The sequence below is a fragment of the Xenopus laevis genome, chromosome 1L (genome assembly GCF_017654675.1).
Source record: "Xenopus laevis strain J_2021 chromosome 1L, Xenopus_laevis_v10.1, whole genome shotgun sequence".
NCBI lineage: Eukaryota > Metazoa > Chordata > Amphibia > Anura > Pipidae > Xenopus > Xenopus laevis.
In genome coordinates, this window is record NC_054371.1 from 233108343 (window position 1) to 233128605 (window position 20263).

Here is a 20263-nt window from a genome sequence, read left to right on the forward strand (position 1 = left end):
GCTGTCGACACCTGCTCAGACCTCGCACTGGATTTCTCTGCCCGCTCAGCCCCGGCGCCCTGTCTCTTAGCCTTTCTGGGGCAATCTCTATACTTGTGGCCTTCCTGCCCACACATATTACACATTTGTTTTTGTGTGCATACAACAGCAATATGACCCGGTCGACCACACTTATTACACCGGGTCATCTTAGCGTCCGGACAGGACTCTCTTGTATGTCCAAAGCGGTTACAGTTGCGGCAGTACAAGGGCATACCAGGGTAAAAAAGGTATCCCCTGTTTCTTCCAATGTGAAAATTTGACGGAGGGTGCATAAATCCACCGATTCCATCCGGGTCTTTACGAAACTTCACAAAAAATTTCTTTTTCCCATTCCAGTGTCCGAGTCCACCCTTAATTAAATGGGAGAAGCGGACCTCGGTGCAATACCGCTGCAGAAAGGTGACAATGTCTGCGGTATCAATAAATGGGTTAAACAGGTGGACGACCAGCGGGACGTCCTCCAACCCATATAAAAGAAAAAACTTGAGGCCATCAAGTCTATCCTCTTTCAGTTCTTTATTGGATAATACTGCGTAGATGTTTTCACAGCAATGGAGAGAGGTGAAGGTGATGGTATATGCTCCCCTCCTCTCTTGGTCCTGAAGGCAAAGAATTTCTTCATTCTTGAGGTTGAAAACGCCAAGCAGAATCTCCCCCACGATGAATCTTAAATCCTTCAGGCTCCGATGTTCTTCTTCAACTTCAATCCTTACGGTGTTCTTCAGCTGGGTTTCCCCGCTCGGAAAATCAAAGGTGAATGGCATTCTTGACTCACTTTTTCTCCCAAGAAGAAATCCTCCTCAAGCCTTCAGCAAGCCTTCCGCCAAGGCGGTCGTCACCCGTCTATCGGAGGAATGCCCCCAACCCGATTGCAGCAAGCAGGTTAAGTCCACCCGAAGGTGGGCGATCCTGCATAGGCAGAGAAGGGGGGTCTCCGACAGCTATTCAGCAAAACGTCTCCTGTGTAATACAATTGACATCAAGCCAAATAGTCAAGTAGCGACCATGTGTCATGCATTGGATATACGCATTAAGCTCTGTGACAGTTCTATCACTCCAATAGCGATGCAAGTTCTCCCCTCTTGTACGTCCTCTTGGTTTTACCAATTTTCCTGCTGAACTCACCGGATGTTCTTGTTTAGGTAACGGCTCTTCTTGTTTTTTCTTTCTCTTTACTTTGACTTTTTCCTCTTTTTCAGACAATTTAACCTCTTTAACTCGCGGTTTGACAATAGGTTCTACTGGAATTTCTTTTACCTGAGATTCACTGGGGTCATCTTCCTTTCTTTCCTCTGTGTTCCTCTCAGGCTTTTCACTTCTTTTTGGACAGTTGGCATACAGATGGTCAATTTCAAAACACAGGTTGCACTTCTTTGGTTGTCTGCAGTTCTTTGAATCATGGGAAGATTCCCCACAATTCCGACATACTGTGCACTCATCCTCTTTATGGCCATACATTCGACATCTTTTACAGAAGGCTGGCATGCCACTGAAAAAAACGTCCAGACTCCAGGTTCCTAATTGAAATCTTGCAGGCGGCTTCACATCTTTCTTGAACTTGGCTTTAAATCTGAACTTTGAAGTCCAAATTCCAAGCCCATTCAAAATCCTGCCAACAAAGGTAAGTTTTTCGCAAAACTTACCCAATACGAGTTCCACTTCTTTCAACTTTACATTGGGCGAATAGGACTTGATGATCAATACCACCTCTTCTTGTTCGAAGTGTGGAAAGATCTTGTATCCCACTAATCGAGCGTCCTTCTGGTTCTCCGAAAGGATTCTCCAGAAACTGGTGAACACTCCTTCCCCAACGAAGGTGACATCATAGACACCCCTCCTGGGGTAATCCTGAATAGCCAGGATCTCCTCTCTCCTGACATGGCCGAGGTCCCCCAGGATGGCGTCCACGATGTAGCGCATCCTTTCTTCTCCGACCGATGGCTCTGTCACCACACGAACAGAGTTCCTTACTCTGGCAAAAGCTGGGACTCCTTCTTCAAACGAATCCATAGTGTCACGCTCTCAACAGCTCGTGTCAACTCTTACACTCCCGGTTTCCCCTTTGGCTTCGGGTATTACCGGAGTAGGTGACCGCCTCCCGTTGCCCAGAATAGTGTGCCCTTATAAGGACACACACCCTCCAGGCACCCAATGGCCAAAACCTCGTGATTCCCCGAAGGTACTACACTTGATCCTAGCCAAAAGGCCGAGAAGCGATCCTGGAATGTCAGTTTATGATAAAATCTAACATTCCAGCACATGGCCATGTGCTGACCTGTGCCTAGTAAGCCTCAACTTCCCTATGCCGTAATACCATAGGGAGAGAAAAAAAACGGCAAAGTCTTCTTCATTTCCATATCGGTCAAAGTTGACCAATCACAAGAGGACTTTCCAATCCATGTTAAAGACTGCCTGTCAAAAAACATAGCCTTTGGCCTACTATAGATTCCTCCTTGCCATACAAAGAATAGGAAGACCCACAGCCTTCTATGACAAGAGCTGTCAATCCCATATCCCTTTGCCTAGGCTCTATGGCAAATTAGCCATTGCCTAAGCACTCCCATGATAAAATCTAACATTCCAACACATGACCATGTGTTGACCTGTGCCTAGTAAGCCTCAACTTCCCTATGCCGTAATACCATAGGGAGAAAAAAAAACGGCAAAGTCTGCTTCATTTCCATATCGGTCAAAGTTGACCAATCACAAGAGGACTTTCCAATCCATGTTAAAGGCTGCCTGTCAACAACATAGCCCTTTGTCTAGGCTCTATGACAATTTGACATTGCCGCTATGCCGTAATACCATAGGGAGAGAAAAAATGGCAAAGTCTTCTTCATTTCCATATCGGTCAAAGTTGACCAATCACAAGAGGACTTTCCAATCCATGTTAAAGACTGCCTGGCAAACAACATAGCCTTTTGCCTACTATAGATTCCTCCTTGCCATACAAAGAATAGAAAGACCCACAGCCTTCTATGAAAAGAGCTGTCAGTCGCATATCCCTTTGCCTAGGCTCTATGGCAAATTAGCCATTGCCTAAGCACTCCCATGATAAAATCTAACATTCCAACACATTACCATGTGTTGACCTGTGCCTAGTAAGCCTCAACTTCCCTATCCCGTAATACCATAGGGAGAGAAAAAAACGGCAAAGTCTTCTTCATTTCCATATCGGTCAAAGTTGACCAATCACAAGAGGACTTTCCAATCCATGTTAAAGACTGCCTGTCAAACAACATAGCCTTTTGCCTACTATAGATTCCTCCTTGCCATACAAAGAATAGGAAGACCCACAGCCTTCTATGACAAGAGCTGTCAGTCCCATATCCCTTTGCCTAGGCTCTATGGCAAATTAGCCATTGCCTAAGCCAGTGATCCCCAACCAGTAGCTCGTGAGCAACATGTTGCTCTCTGACACCTTGGATGTTGCTCCCAGTGGCCTCAAAGCAGGTGCTTATTTTTGAATTCCAGGCTTGGAGGCAAGTTTTGGTTGTATAAAAACCAGGTGCACTGCCTAACAGAGCCTCAATGTAGGTTGACAATACACATAGGGGCTACAAAATGGCCAATCACAGCACTTATTTGGCACCCCATGAACACTTTTTATGATTTTGTTGCTCCCCAACTCATTTTACTTCTGAATGTTGCTCACAGGTTCTAAAGGTTGGGGATCCCTGGCCTAAGCACTCCCATGATAAAATCTAACATTCCAACACATGGACATGTGTTGACCTGTGCCTAGTAAGCCTCAACTTCCCTATCCCGTAATACCATAGGGAGAGAAAAAACGGCAAAGTCTTCTTCATTTCCATATCGGTCAAAGTTGACCAATCACAAGAGGACTTTCCAATCCATGTTAAAGACTGCCTGTCAAACAACATAGCCTTTTGCCTACTATAGATTCCTCCTTGCCATACAAAGAATAGGAAGACCCACAGCCTTCTATGACAAGAGCTTTCAGTCCCATATCCCTTTGCCTAGGCTCTATGGCAAATTAGCCATTTTTTGATTGAAAAATATACTTTATTATATATATAATATAAATATATAAAAAACAAACAATCTTTACAATGTTCTTATTCAAGTGTATCTTTTAGTACAATAATAAAGCTTGCGGGGGTGAGGGGGAGTGGGTGGGGGGTGGAATAGGGAGGGGATAGTGGAATTTGAATTTGCCCAAAGCTTTATTTTCCACTTAAACAGACAGTGAGGGGAGGATAAGGGGGAAGGAGAGGGGGTTTAGTCCTCTTCTTCTTCAAGGCTGTCGCGGATGTTGTAGTCGCGCAGCAGACTGTGGATCAGCCTGCGGCAGTCTTGAATGCTTGTCCTCTCTCTCCGAAGGATGAGGCGATTCCTAGAAAACCACAAAACGTCCTTAACACAGTTCATAAGGCGCCAGGCTTCCTGAATTGCCCCTTCCGTGTGAGTGCCCTGAAACAGTCCGTACAACACCGCATGGTGCGTAAGGAAATTTCTTGGCACACAGTCTCTGAGCTCTTGTTCCAGGGCATCAAGCAGGACCTGTGTAAATCTGCAATCCCAGAAGATGTGCATAGATGTTTCTTCATGAATGATGAACCGTGGGCAGTGGCGGTATCTACACAGGTTGCGGGCATGCATGAAGGTTCTGAGAGGCAACCCCCCCTGAATAGCCATCCATGCGATGTCCTTGTGCTTGTTGGTTAGTCTGTCTGAAGAAACATTCCCCCAAACAACCTTTGCGGTGTCTTCAGGGAGCCCTGAAATAGACTCCATTTCGTCTCTTGCTCTGATCAACTTGAGGATGGTCTTTGGTTTCCACAAGTCGGGCTTGACTCCCTCCAGATGGTGTTCCCTCACAAACTTTGTAACATCCAGGTAGAACCAAGGGGTGTTCCAGTTGAAAGGGTAGGAGCTGTCCCACTTGTCCCACCCTAGCACGCGCCAGAGTGGCAACAGGAAAAAGCGAGACATAGAGCTGCCAGCAGAGTCCTTGTCTTTGCAGGTGATTGTCTGGCGGATGCAGTTGCACACGAAGAAGCTTCTCAGCAGGGTGGGGATATCTAGGACACCTTTCCCACCTTTGCGGGGCTCCTTGTACATAACTGACCGCTTTACTCTGTCCATCTTGGAGCCCCAGATGAAGTGAAACACTGACCTTTTGATGGCCCTGCAGACCGTAGCCAGTGGAGGCCAGGCCTGAGCCATGTACTGCAGAACAGGGAGGATTTCATTCCGCAGCACCAGTGTCTTCCCTTCGATGGTGAGGTCTCTGAGGCTCCAGAGGCCAATCTTTTGTTGCACTTTAGCCATTCTTTCATCCCAGCACTTCAGGGCAGCGCCCTCGCCACCAAACCAAACTCCAAGAATCTTGATGAAGTCCGACTTGATAGAGAAGGGGACAGCGTCCGAAGTCAGGTTCCATTCTCCGAAGAGCAGGGTCTCTGACTTTCCGCAGTTGACTTTAGCACCTGAAGCTTTGCCGAAGTCCTCGCAGGTCTGGACGAGAGCTCTCACCGACGGTTGGTCAGCGCAGAAGATGGTCACGTCGTCCATGTACAGCGAGCACTTGATCTGGGATCTGGAAGGTCCTGGTACGGTGATCCCTCTGATCTCTGGATTCCGTCTGATGCACTCGGCGAAGAGCTCTATACAACAAACAAAAAGAAGAGGTGAGAGAGGGCAGCCTTGTCCGACCCCACACAAAACTGGAAATGGGTCAGTTTTCCAGCCGTTCACCAACACCAGACTGACAATATCACGGTACATGAGACTGACATAAGAACAAAACATTTCCCCCAATCCAAACTTGCGGAGGACCTTGTTCATGAAGACATGGGACACACGATCAAAGGCTTTTTCCTGATCAAGACTGACCAGGGCCGCGTGAACACGGCGTTCTTTGATGTAATGCACCGTATCCCTAATGAGAGCAAGACTATCTGCGATCCGGCGTCCTGGGATGCCGCAAGTCTGGTCGACGATCTGCCCGATGACAGTCTTTAGCCGGTTGGCTAGTACTTTGGCGAGGATCTTGTAGTCCACATTCAGAAGAGAGATGGGCCGCCAATTCTTGAGGTCGCTTCTCTCCCCCTTCTGCTTGTACAAGATGGTAATCATTCCTTCCCTCAGCAACTGGGGCATTCTACCCTCCACCACCATCTCCTCAAACAGCTCGAGCAGGTCAGGGCCGATGAGATCCCACAGAGCCACGTATAGCTCCGCAGGGAGGCCGTCGCTGCCCAGAGTTCTGTCTTGCTTGAAGGATTTAGCGGCAGAGTGCAGCTCTTCCAGGGCCAAGGGGGCATTGATGGCTGACAGACCTGCGGAATCAATAGTGTTAGTGATACCTGACAGGAACTTATCAGCCGATGTCTCGTCCGTCTCTTTCTCTGCACAGAGGGAGCTGTAGTAGTCGGTGACCACTCCCATCACTCCCTCCTTTCCTGACTGGAGGGTGCCGGTCTCATTGCGAAGTTCTGTCAGGGGTGTGTGGCCGGAGTGAAGCTTCCTGAAGAAGAAGGAGTTGCATTTTTCCCCCTTCTCTAGAGTCTCCACTTTTGAGCGGAAGATGATGCGCTTGGATTCTTCCTCAAAGTGCCTTTTCAGGCCCTCCTTGGTCTCCTCCAGATCCTGTCTCACCTCCCAGCCACACCGCTGAAGGTCCTGAAGGGACTGCAGATTTCTCTGGAGTCTCTTGAAGTTCCCCCTGCGTTCACAGGCCTGGTGCCTGCCTTTAACCTGAAAGAAACAACGCAATTTTACCTTAAGAAATTCCCACCAGTCACTGACATGTTCAAAACAACATTTCTCATTCCTCCACGTGATGTAGGCATCCCTCAGCTCCCCCATAACCTCTTCCCTTCCCAGCAGGTCACAGTTCAGTTTCCAGGAGCCTGGGCCTCGAGGAAAACCACAACCCAGGGACCCCTGAAACCGAATGGCCCTGTGGTCAGAGAAAAAGCAGGGGACCATGGAACACCCAGCCTGCTTGATGGTCGGGGAGTTAAACACATAGTCTATCCTAGAACGAACTGAGCCATCGGGGCGGCACCAGCTGTAATTCACGGTGCCGTTCCCGATGGACCCAACAGCGTCCTTTAAGGATGCTTCAGTCACCATCTCTTTGAGCAGCTTGGAGGTCACATCCAGTTTCGTACTGTTGCTTGAGCTGCGCCCGTCCTCTTCAATGGGGCAGTTGAAATCACCCCCCAACACTACTGCTCTGGTGGTTGCTAACTGGGCCCGCAGGGTCTGGAAAAGTTCCAACCGCTCGCCCTTCACAGGGGAGGCATACACGTTGATAAGCCTAACAGGCTCCCCTGCCCAGGAGCCGTCCACGACCAGCAAGCGGCCGCAGACTAACTCAAGCACAGAATCAACCGTGAAGATGCCCCCCCTGATCAGGATTGCGACCCCCGCGGACTTACAGCTATTACCCCCAGACCAGTAGGAAGGGCCGTGGGTCCACTTCCGGATCAGATGTTTGTAGGACCTAGAGAAGGGAATGGCACATTCCTGCAACATGTACAGATCACAAGCCTGGCTGTCAAGAAATGCAAAAACAGTCTGCCGTCTCAACTGATCCTTAATACTCCTCACATTAATGGTTAATAAATTGCACGACACCATTATTGGGGGGGTAAGAAGAGTCCTTTTCGAACAGCATTACATTATACGTTACCACTCCGGTCGGGCGGGTCCCCTTCTCCCATATCGCTTGGGGGTGGGCTCTCCTCCGGAGTTTCTGTACTTGCTGGCCGAGGCGGTGAGGTGTCCTCAAAGTCTTGGGGCTGGGTGGGCTGTGCAGGCCTCAATGCTTCTTCCATGAACTCCTCAAACCATGCTTCAGCTTTTGCTTCTTTCTCTGCTTCTGGGTCTGGTTCTATAAGCTCTAGCTCTTCCAGGTCTGTTTCCACCATCTCGGTGTTCACCTTCTTCCTCTCCTGGGAGTTTGTTTCTGGGCTCTCCTGTTGCTTCCTCTTCCCTGCACCTGTAGGGTGAGAGGGGGTGGGAGGGGGGGGGGAAGTCCTCCTGGGATAGACCTGCTGCCACTGGAGGGGGGTTAATGTGGCTGCAGGGGGAGAGTGGGGGTGGAGGGGGCTGGGATGGGGGTGGAAGGAGTGGGAGGGCGTGGGAGAGGCGGAGAGGCTGGGGCAACTGGGGGCTCAGCTGCCACAGTGGGGAGAGGGGGTTTTGTCTTACCCGTCCTGGATGCTGGTTTTGGCGGTTTGCTCGGGGCTTCCTTCACTGCTGCCGCATAGGATCTCACTCTCTGGGGGCAGTCTCTGTAGACATGCGATGCCAGTCCACAGAGGTTGCAGGTCTTCTTCCTGGGGCAATCTTTGGTTTCATGCCCCACCACTCGGCAGATCCTGCAGGCCGTTGACTTGCAGTCCTTCCCCTGGTGTCCCATCTCTCCACATTTCCTGCAGGTTTGCGGCAGGTCTGGGTAGTAGATGCTGCCCGGGGAGTTGCCGAGGGAGAAACTTTGGGGCAGGTGTCGGAGGCCGTCGGGTGAGCTTTCTTCCCTCTGGAGCTTCACCAAAATGGACCACTTGCCGCACCAGAACCCATTGGGGTCCAGGATCCTGGCAGGGTCTTTCAGGACTGTGCAGAACCGGTTCAGGAACGTGGCGATGTCCTTTGGTGGTGTGTGCGGGTTCCGCATTGAGACCGTCACCCGCCTTTCCTCCCTTTGAATAGGGCAGTTGCCCACAAAGCGAGAGAAAAGGGATACAGGGCTCGCCGCCTTTACCCTCTCCCAGTATCTTCTGCAGATCGCCATGGAAGCGAAGGTGATGTAGAACAAGCCCCCAAGGAAACTCTGGATGCTCAGGGTCTCTGAGGGGGTGAAGCCCTGCTCCAGGACCATCTTCTTGCCAAAGACTTCAGAAGTCAGGTCCGGAGTCCTGCCCTCCACCTCCTTCAGCTTTAGCACCACGGTCTGCCTCATCCATGGCTCCAGATTTGGGGACTGGATGGCCTTGGGAGGCATGACCGGGGCTGCAGCGTCAGGGCTGGTGGGGGCGGCAGCCGGGACTCCTTTCTTCTGGGCGGCGTTGGTCCGAGGGGTCCTGGTCTTCGGGGCTTCCTTCTGGCTTGGGGCGACGTCCTTCACTTTCTTCATCTTCCCTGCTGTCTTTATCCTAGGGGAATAAGGGTGCCCAGAGGAGAGAAGCAGCAGAGAGAAGCAGAGAAAAAGAGAAGGAGAGGTGGAAAAGGAAGAGAGAAGGAGAGAGTGGAAGGCGGAAAAGTAAAGTGGGTGGGGTTATGCAAATGACCCCAAGGGTCGTCCTTCAGGAGTGGAGTATGACCACAAGGGTCGTCCTTCGGGAGCGAGTTATGACCCCAAGGGTCGCCCTTCGGGAGCGGAAATCGGGACAAGTCCCTAGGTTGCTGGTCCGGCTCTTCCTCTACCCTCACAGGTGTTAGGCAAGACCGAAGTCAATACCAGCATGAATCCACCCGGTGTTGGGGGGTCGGAGCGGTTACTCAGACAACCTAACTGAAGTACCACAAGGATAAATCAGGTTTTGATCAACTTCAAGATAAGTGGTTCCAAAGGTACTACACTTGATCTTAGCCAAAAGGCCGAGAAGCAAATTAGCCATTGCCTAAGCAGTCCCATGATAAAATCTAACATTCCAACAAATAGCCATGTGTTGACCTGTGCCTAGTAAGCCTCAACTTCCCTATCCCGTATTACCATAGGGAGAGAAAAAACGGCAAATTCTTCTTCATTTCCATATCTGTCAACGTTGACCAATCACAAGAGGACTTTCCAATCCATGTTAAAGACTTCCTGTCAACAACATAGCCCTTTGCCTAGACTCTATGGCAATTTGACATTGCCGCTATCCCGTAATACCATAGGGAGAGAAAAAACGGCAAAGTCTTCTTCATTTCCATATCGGTCAAAGTTGACCAATCACAAGACGACTTTCCAATCCATGTTAAAGACTGCCTGTCAAACAACATAGCCTTTGGCCTACTATAGATTCCTCCTTGCCATACAAAGAATAGGAAGACCCACAGCCTTCTATGACAAGAGCTGTCAGTCCCATATCCCTTTGCCTAGGCTCTATGGCAAATTAGCCATTGCCTAAGCACTCATAGTTACATAGTTAGTTACATAGTTAAATTGGGTTGAAAAACGAGAAAGTCCATCAAGTTCAACCCCTCCAAATGAAAACCCAGCATCCATACACACACCCCTCCCTACTTTTAATTAAAATTCTATATACCCATACCTATATTAACTATAGAGTTTAGTATCACAATAGCCTTTAATATTATGTCTGTCCAAAAAATCATCCAAGCCATTCTTAAAGGCATTAACTGAATCAGCCATCACAACATTACCCGGCAGTGCATTCCACAACCTCACTGTCCTGACTGTGAAGAACCCTCTACGTTGCTTCAAATGAAAGTTCTTTTCTTCTAGTCTAAAGGGGTGGCCTCTGGTACGGTGATCCACTTTATGGTTAAAAAGCTCCCCTGCCATTTGTCTATAATGTCCTCTAATGTACTTGTAAAGTGTAATCATGTCCCCTCGCAAGCGCCTTTTTTCCAGAGAAAACAACCCCAACCTTGACAGTCTACCCTCATAATTTAAGTCTTCCGTCCCTCTAACCAATTTAGTTGCACGTCTCTGCACTCTCTCCAGCTCATTTATATCCCTCTTAAGGACTGGAGTCCAAAACTGAACTGCATACTCCAGAAGAGGCCTTACCAGGGATCTATAAAGAAGCATAATTATGTTTTCATCCCTTGAGTTAATGCCCTTTTTTATGGAAGACAGAACTTTATTTGCTTTAGTAGCCACAGAATGACACTGCCCAGAATTAGACAACATGTTATCTACAAAGACCCCTAGATCCTTTTCATTTAAGGAAACTCCCAACACATTGCCATTTAGTGTATAACTTGCATTTATATTATTTTTGCCAAAGTGCATAACCTTGCATTTATCAACATTGAACCTCATTTTCCAGTTTGCTGCCCAGTTTTCTAGTTTAGACAGATCACTTTGCAAAGTGGCAGCATCCTGCATGGAACCTATAGTTCTGCACAATTTAGTATCATCTGCAAAAATAGAAACAGTACTTTCAATGCCCACCTCCAGGTCATTAATAAACAAGTTGAAAAGCAAGGGACCTAGTACAGAGCCCTGTGGTACTCCACTAACAACACTGGTCCAATTAGAAAATGTTCCATTTACCACCACTCTTTGTAGTCTATCTTTTAGCCAGTTCTCTATCCAGGTACAAATACTATGTTCCAGGCCAACATTCCTTAATTTAACCAGTAACCTTTTGTGTGGCACTGTATCAAATGCTTTAGCAAAGTCTAAGTAAATCACATCCACTGCCATCCCAGAATCGAGGTCTCTACTTACATTCTCGTAAAAAGAAATTAAGTTAGTCTGGCAAGATCTATTACGCATAAAACCATGATGGCACAAACTCATAGTATTATGATTTGCTATGAAGTCCAGTATCTTATCCTTTATTAACCCTTCGAAAAGCTTTCCTAATACTGACGTCAGACTAACTGGCCTATAGTTTTGAGGCTGAGAACGGGATCCTTATTTGAATAGAGGCACCACATTAGCAATTCGCCAGTCTCTCTGCACTAGCCAGATCTCAATGAATCCTGAAAAATTAAGTAAAGAGGTTTGGCAATCACAGAGCTAAGCTCGCTAATTACCCTGGGATGAATACCATCTGGCCCTGGACCTTTGTTAATCTTAACATGTTCAAGTCTCTTTTGAATTTCTTCATGTGTGAACCATGCGTCATTAGTTGTATTACTAGAATTGGGAGTGTTAAGAAGGAAACCTTCACTTACTGGTTCTTCATTTGTGTAGACAGATGAAAAATACGAGTTCAGAATCTGCGCTTTTATTTTGTTTTCATCAACCAGCTGACCGCCCTCTGATAGTAAGGGTCCCACCCCTTCCTGCTTCATTTTTTTACTATTGACATATTTAAAAAATAATTTTGGAATTTTTTTACTGCTTGCTGCAATATCCTTTTCTATAGCAATTTTAGCTTGCCTTATAGCTTCTTTGCATGATTTATTGGCCTCCTTGTACCTTATAAATGATTCAGCTGTACCAGCTAACTTGAAAGCCTTAAAAGCAGGTCTTTTCTTACCCACCTCAACACCAACACTTCTATTGAACCAAAAATATTTTGCTTTGCAACGACGTTCCTTGCTTACAAGTGGAATATACTGACAAGTAGATTTATTAAGTAGCATTTTAAAGACTTCCCATTTTTGTTCTGTGTTTAACCCTGTGAAAAGCATTTCCCACTTAATATGTTGCAGAGATGCCCTTATACTGTCACAGTTTGCACATCTGAAATTTAGTGTTTTAGTTGGTCCCTTATAGAATTACTTCTGCAACAGAATCTCAAAGGAGACCATGTTATGATCACTATTCCCTAAATGCCCCTCACCCACACAAATGTTAGACATGAGTTCAGTATTATTAGTTATTACAGGTACAAAAGAGAGTTATTCCTAGTAGGTTCTTGAACGAGCTGGAATAAAAAGTTATCATTCAGCATATTTACAAACCTACGAGCTTTTTCTGTCTTAGCAACCCCATTACCCCAGTCAATGTCTGGATAATTGAAGTCACCCATAGCAACAACGTGACCCAGTTGTGAAGCCGCTTGTATCTGCAAGAGTAGCTGGGCTTCATACTCGACACTTATACCAGGTGGTTTATAACATACACCAATGATAATTCTTTTTGTTACCTTTTGCCCAGTCAAAATCTCTACCCAGAGGGATTCTACACCCTCACCAATGGCAGCTATTGGTATTTCTTTAGCGCATGGCTTTAATTCAGGCTTTACATACAAACACACTCCTCCACCCGCTATTTAATCCCTCTGTCCCTCCTAAAAAGGGTGTAACCATTTAAATTCACAATCCAGTCACATGTTTCATCCCACCAGGTCTCAGTGATACCAATTATATCATAATTTTTAGAGCATGCAATTAACTCTAGGTCTCCCATTTTACCTGACAAACTCCGTGCATTTGCCATCATACAGCGGAGGTTACTACTTTTACTTTTGAAATGTGCATTACTTAGTGAAGAATTATACGTTAAGTTAGTATTATTCTGTTTTCCTTGTAACAGAGGGACCTCCTTAGCTGGTAAACTGTATGCCCCTCTCACTCCTCCCCCATAATTCTTTATCTCACCCCCCCTTGCCTAGTTTAAACACTCCTCCAACCTCTTAGCCATTCTTTCCCCTAGCACCGCGGACCCCCTTCCATTGAGGTGCAAACCGTCACGGCTGTATAGGTTGTACCCCAACGAAAAGTCAGCCGAGTGCTCTAGGAACCCAAACCCTTCCTTCCTGCACCAAGACTTGAGCCACGCATTAAGCTCCTTAAACTCCCGCTGTTTTCCTAAACTTGCACGTTTTCCTAAACTTGCACAGGCAAAATTTCAGAAAAGATGACATTGGAAGACCTTTCCTTGATCTTAGAGCCTAGATCCCTGAAATCATTCTTAAGGTCTTCTACCATTTATTTTGTCATTAGTACCGATATGCACTAAGCCAGCTGGGTCGTGCCCAGCCCCACCCAATAATTTGTCTATCCCATCAACCACATGCCCAACCCTGGCACCAGGTAGACAGCAAACTGTTCGGTTGTAGCGATCTGGACAACAAATTCCCCTATCCACTTTCCTAATAATTGAGTCCCCTACAACCACAATCTGCTTAGGCCTGACTCTACTCTCCTCCCCACCACTACTAGAGAAACTGGTCTCCCGGCTGTTAGAGAGATCAGCCCCATCTAGAATTGCCAATCCAGAGTTCATACTCCCATCATCTTCACACAATCTGGCAAATTTGTTGCGATGTATAATCTCCGGATCAGCCTCCATTTTCCTTTTGCCCACCTTAGATTTTCTAACTGTCACCCAGCTAACTGCCTCAACATCCTGCTGCTGTTCTGTTCCCCCCAAACTATCTGACCCCACTAGGTCCTGCTCAGTGAGCAAAAGACTCCTTTCAAGATTGTCAATCGACCGCAGTGTTGCAATTTGTTGCTCTAGTGCTCTAACTTGAGCCTCCAAAGTGGCAATTTGCTCACAACCACCACAGCGGTAAGTATTGTGGATCTCTTGTTCCAAATCTGCATACATATGGCAGACTGTGCACTGAGTCAGACCTTCAAACTTGCTAGCAATCAATCCCATTAACCCCAACATTTCTCTCTCTTGCCCACCCAGAGGTTTTATAACAACTTACTGGCTACAAATATCTGCTAACCAATCACACTGATTGCCTAATTGCTGATTGGGAGGGGTGGGATAAAGTACAAACAGAGTATCTCTCATTCTATTCCTGTGTCTATACGAGTCACTTACACACTGAGTATCTCTCATTCTATTCTCTGTGTCTATACCAGTTACTTACACACCAAGGGGCCGATTCACTAAGCCTCGACTGTTTTTTTACTTCGAATTCGACCATCGATTCGAACGGTCGAGCAATCCTCCGATCAGGTGAATAGTCAAATTCGATAATCGAAGTGAACAAGTACGATTATCGAAGGATGTATTAGTTCGCCTATTCGACTATCGAAGGATGTATTAGTTCGCCTATTCGACTATGCGACTAGACTCGAAGGATACCTTATTTATCAAATCTTCACCCGAAGTTTTATTTGTACCCCATCTTTGACCTACCGAAGTTGATTTTGTACTTCGACATTCGAAGATGATCGAATAGTCGAGGAAAAATAATCGAATGGTCGAAGTAAAAAATCGTTCGACTATTCGATTTCCTTCTATTTTCTTTGCTGCTGCTCTCCACTGTTGTGGGTGTATAGTGACACCTAGGGATCACTTTATAAACTGTTTTTTTAGTTCTGGCTGCACTAGAAGTTTGGTGAATTACATTAAAATAAATACTGACACCAGAAACATGTTTGTTTTTGCATCTATCAGAATCTAACCTAAGATTTTCAAGTATCAATGGCTTAAAACATTATTTTTTAGTTCTATTTTTTTTAAACATCACTTCAAATATTAATTGGCCCTATCTATCCTTACGCTTCACTAAATGGTTAAATGTTTTAAAGCTGCATGGAATGCTGGGAAACACTGGCTTACTTATAAAAACCCCCACCAGATGCCATTTAGCTTAGATTTTTTTCAGAATGGACATTTTGCCAGCTGCCATTTTTGAGGCCCAAGAGCAGGTTGAGGAGCAGGAACACCTTGTCCCTGCTAGGATCAGGCAGCATCGTCACTTCAGGAGATCTGTACTTTGTTTGGACGAGCTGTCTGATGATGAGGTTGTGAGGATGTTCCGTCTGAGTCGTGCCATAGTGCAGGTTTATGGTCTCATCAGTGAGGCCATTGAACCTGTGACGGCACGGTCTCAGGCAGTGCCTGGGATGTACAAGCTGCTTGCAGTTTTGCATTTCCCGGGCACTGGCAGTTTCCAGCAGGTTTCTTCATGCCTCATTGGCATGAGCCAGTCCACCTTTAGCAGGAGACTAACACAAGTGTTCAGGGCACTACTGCAGCACTCGCAAAGGCTCATTTCCTTCCCCTCAACTCAGGCAGAGTGGATAAGACTGAAACAGGATTTTTTCCTAATTGGCCAATTTCCAAATTGCCTAGGAGCCATTGATTGCACTCATGTTGCGCTCACACCACCTCGCCATCACCAGGAGCGCTACCGAAATCGTAAGCGCTCCCATTCCATCAATGTGCAGGTGGTGTGTGATTCCAACATGCGCATCATGAGTGTGAGATGTGGCTTTCCTGGAAGTGTCCATGATGCCACTATCCTGCGTCAGTCAGCTCTCCATGGCCTCTTTACCCGAGGAGAAATGCCGGACGGCTGGCTTGTGGGTAAGTTATATTTGCAATTTCATACAAAGACACTTCAAATATTATTTTAAAGGTGATATGTATGTATTTTCAAGAATTGTTTCCCTTTTTGCAGTCTGGCTACAATAGATGCACTATGCATCTTGGGACCTGTAGTTTAGTTCAATCAGCTCACTTTGTTAGGGCTTTTAATTCTTGCCACCTGATTCAGTTTACAGGTGTGATGTGTTAAGGGGATGATTTCTTAATGTATCTGCACACACACAATTATTTGCATTTGGGGGGGGATTAACTCTTTTATTGTGCGACCAATGCTCATTTGAACCTGGGTGGAGTCACCTTTAGAAAACATATCGGTAAGTGGCAGTGTTTGTTTAGCAATGACCGGCTTTTGTGTGGCTACTTAAATTTATTTTGATTTGTGTTAATGAATTTTTCTTGTTTGATCTACACGTATGGCTTCTTCTGTTTTCTTGTTTGAAATGACATTACCCATGTTACTATTTTGGACAAGCGCCTTGGCAAAAAAGAAAAACAAACACACCCAGTAATGTTTTAGTGGCTTTACTGACACAATCTTTGTCAAAATCCAAAACAGTTGAACAACAATAAAAAGACAATCTATATCTGTATAAAGTTTGTTTGTTTTTGGAACACACAATATTTATTTTAAACCATTAAATATGTACCTTAGCTGGAAGCCACAGGAGGAATTTGGTCTCAACATATATTTCAAAATATAGCAGCCCCTATAGACCACTAAAGGGCAAAAGCTTTACAAAGCATTTGTTGCATGACATTGCTAATGCACCCCAGGATTCATCATGGCCAACTTTACATTAAACAGTATCCAAAAATTTGGCCCTTGATAAGCTTGTGTCCAAAACAATAATATAACAATCAATATGATCTACAAATGACACTTGTCACTATATGACAATTTGGCCAGTTTAAAAGTATCAACAATATGAGATTAGTGCTGGCCAGATAGAGTGTTGGACACCCAACAATGCTTGATAGTGCAAAGTAACAACCAAGGCTTTGTGCCTTTAAGGCATATCATACACCTTGGACTTGCTATTTAATGAGCACAGGTGGAGGAGGAGGAGGAGGTAGGCGTTAGCACCTATTATGAGTGCTTGGTAGCCAAAGTAGGCCAGACGCAGCCAACATAACTTCTCGTGCAAAGTAACAATGCTTTGTGCCTTTAAGGCATATCATACACCTTGGACTTGCTATTTAATGAGCACAGGTGGAGGAGGAGGAGGAGGAGTTAGGTGTTAGCACCTATTATGAGTGCTGGGTAGCCAAAGTAGGCTAGAGGTAGCCAACATAACTTCATAGTGCAAAGCACAAGGTACACTGTTTTCACTTTGACAGTTGCAGAATATAGGCCATTGTTACATGAATGCACATAACATGTAAACCACATAAATACAGAGCTTGATTAGCATATGGAACCTTTGAAGCAACACTGCACTAGTGATAAATACACCATAAAAAAGTGTAGTCATATGCTTGCAATACAATTCATTGACCCTTACATGTAACATTTTTTGGCCAAGTGAATGTGTTCGGCAACACTGCAGCATCGCCATAGAAATATGTTAGAGCAAATGCACTTTGATGTTTGTAAGTGCTTTTCCAGATGTTATTGGAAAGGGCGCCAATGGGTGTTAGATATGGCACTCCTTGGTGCTGATAACACCATACATATATACATATGTTAGAGCAAATGCACTTAGATGTTTTGAAGTGCTTTTCCAGGTGTTATTGGAAAGTGTGCCAATAGATGTTAAAATGGCACCCCTCAGTGATGAGAATGGAGCAGTGTAAACAATGGGATGTGTTGTTTGGGAGTCAGTCCCATTGCTGGGTAACGGACAAAGTGATACCTGAAGCGTCAATAGGGCAAAGTTTGTTACCAGGAGAAAAACAGGCAAAGAGGCCAGTGTCAGATGGAAAATGACACAGACTGGAGCTAGGGACGTTTGTCCCCTCGGACAGGACCGTCTCCCCTTCTATGCCCCCTTTCCCTCCGATGTTGAGGAGCTTAAGGGGGTGGAGGGGGAGCAGCAGGTGGACCAGGGACTTCATCCTCAGCAGAGCCCCCTGGTTGATGAGGCTGGGCTGCCATAGCTGCCACCAGGTCCTGGATTCCACGATGGATGGTCACCTGGGTCTCCTGAATATCCCTATGGATTAGGGCCATCCACCGCCTCATCCAGAGTTCCTGGCGGCGCTGCTGGTGGAGCATAGGCTGCATGGCAGCCATCATGGCGTCAACGAGCCCCGGTTGTGCCGCAGGTTGCTCACCCAGTCGCCGTCCTTCCTCCTGTGGTGGTCCCCAATTGCTGCAGCAGCAGCAGTGGCAGCAGCACGACCTACAAGAAAAATCAAATCTAAGTATATATATTGGAATGTGCATAACCCACAACAAACGAGCGGATCTCTCTCCGATATGCCCACCTTGAGGTGGGCAATATCGCACTGATCCGATTGTGGGCCCTAGGGACCAACGATCGGATCATAACGAATAGGAACGGGCGGTCGGATCGCAGGACCGCATCAACGAACAGATGCCTTCGTGATCCGACGGGATTTTAGTCCCATCCAATCGAGATCTGGCCGACTTATGGCCAGATCTCGATCAGGGAAGCCCGTCGGGGGCCCCCATACACGGGCCAATAAGCTGTCGGTCTGTCGGCAGCTTTTATTGGCCCGTGTTTGGCCACATTTAGATTGGAGGTGGTGTTTTCTTTTGGGCGGGCTGGCATAAACAAAACATTAGAGTGAAAATTTCACACCAGTCTGTAGCTTGGAAAACAAGTTTTTTTTTTTTTTTTGACAAAAAAAAGTTTGAAAGGACATGTAAACCCTCCCTCCCAGTGAGGAGGAGCTTCAGATACCTGCCACTGGTTTTTAAAAGGTTAACAGTAAAGTCTGCAGTATCCCCTTAATCACTTAGAATTCCTTCTCCTCTTCTAACTCACTCTGGCCCTCCCTCAGGAATTCCCTTTGGCTGTTGGCTAATGAGCATGCTCAGTTCTTCTCAGCTCAGATTACTAAACACACCCTCCAGTCTAAAAGCCACTGAGCAGACATCATTACTGGTTCCCATAGAAACTCTGCTCTAGCTGTCTGATCCTATTTTATTCTCCTAACCACCTCTCCTGAGCTCAGCTTAACCAATACATGGCATCTTTGGTGACACACAGACAAATAAAGTAAGGGGTTATTAGTTATAAAATTACTCTTACGTCTGGGGGGCACCACAGGTATCACAGCTGGTGACTGGGCGCGGCTTTCAGCTCGGTGTTCTGTAATGTGAGATAGGACATTAGTAATGCTGTAAACAAGTCGAGGAAGCAACTACATTGGCCACAACATTGAACATGTCTGTACCTTGAGCTTCCGGGGCTCTATCACGATCTTCAGCCTCACCCTCTTCCTGGGGTTGCTGAGCGGCGTCGTCCTGGTCCTGGTCACTGCCCGAGTCAGGCCGCGATGTTTGCGGCGGTACTGCAATTGTGAATAAAGAAAACAAAAAAAGTATTAAAAAAACAAAATCATATGGAATTGCAAGAGACCTCCCACATGCTACAAATCTATTTTATTTCTCATTCCAAATACTAACTCCAATGGAATGGTACAGCAAGTGAGATGGAATGGTTAAAACTTAAAGGAACAGTAACATCAAAAAATAAGTGTTTTAAAGTAATGAAAATAGTGTTGCCCTGCACTGGTAAAACTGCTGTGTTTGCTTCAGAAACACTACTATTGTTTATATAAATAAGCTGCTGTGTAGCAATGGGGGCAGCCATTCAAATGAGAAAAGGCTCAGGTTACACAGCAGATAAACTCTGTAGAACATAATGGAGTTATCTATTATCCACTATTTAACCTGTGCCATATAGACTTTTTTCAATTCCTGTTCCACAGCAGCTTGTTTATATGAACTATAGTAGTGTTTCTGAAGCAAACACACCAGTATTACCCGTGCAGGGCAACAGTACATGACATTTTCATTACTTTAAAACACTTATATTTTTTGGTGTTACTGTTCCTTTAAATACATTTGCAATGGTGCGAGCAGAAGAGAATGTAATATATGACAATACTTGTGATTTTAAAGTTATTTAGGTTTTTAATCAGCAGATCTAAACTTTGCAGTCTCAGCAATCTGGTTGCTAGGGTCCAAATTAGCATAGCAACCATGCATTCATCTGAAGAAGAGACTGGAATATAATTAGTGGATGGTCTAATTAGTAATATGAGTAATAAAAACTCACAATAACATCACATGTGTAGTCTTACAGAGCATTTCTAGACCCACATTTTAAAGCTGGAAAGAGT

At 45.9% G+C, this 20263-nt stretch overlaps 1 protein-coding gene and 1 long non-coding RNA gene across 2 annotated transcripts; both read right to left on the reverse strand.

The window, feature by feature from the left end:
* Positions 1 to 987: 987 nt before the first annotated feature.
* LOC108706071 (zinc finger CCHC domain-containing protein 3-like) lies at positions 988 to 2202 on the reverse strand. Its single transcript, XM_018242739.2, has one exon. It carries the CDS (start codon positions 2050 to 2052, stop codon positions 988 to 990), a length of 1065 nt encoding a protein of 354 aa, XP_018098228.2. The 5' UTR covers positions 2053 to 2202.
* A 16052-nt stretch (positions 2203 to 18254) lies between these two features.
* Positions 18255 to 19653, reverse strand: LOC121396208. Its single transcript, XR_005962888.1, has 3 exons — positions 19313 to 19653; positions 19168 to 19227; positions 18255 to 18291 (listed from the first exon to the last, which is right to left on the reverse strand). It is a non-coding gene; the product is annotated as an uncharacterized LOC121396208 (long non-coding RNA).
* Positions 19654 to 20263: the final 610 nt, after the last annotated feature.

Excerpts from the sequence above, each read along its gene's own strand:
- LOC108706071 (XM_018242739.2), bottom strand. The coding sequence starts at position 2,052 with ATGGATTCGTTTGAAGAAGGAGTCCCAGCTTTTGCCAGAGTAAGGAAC.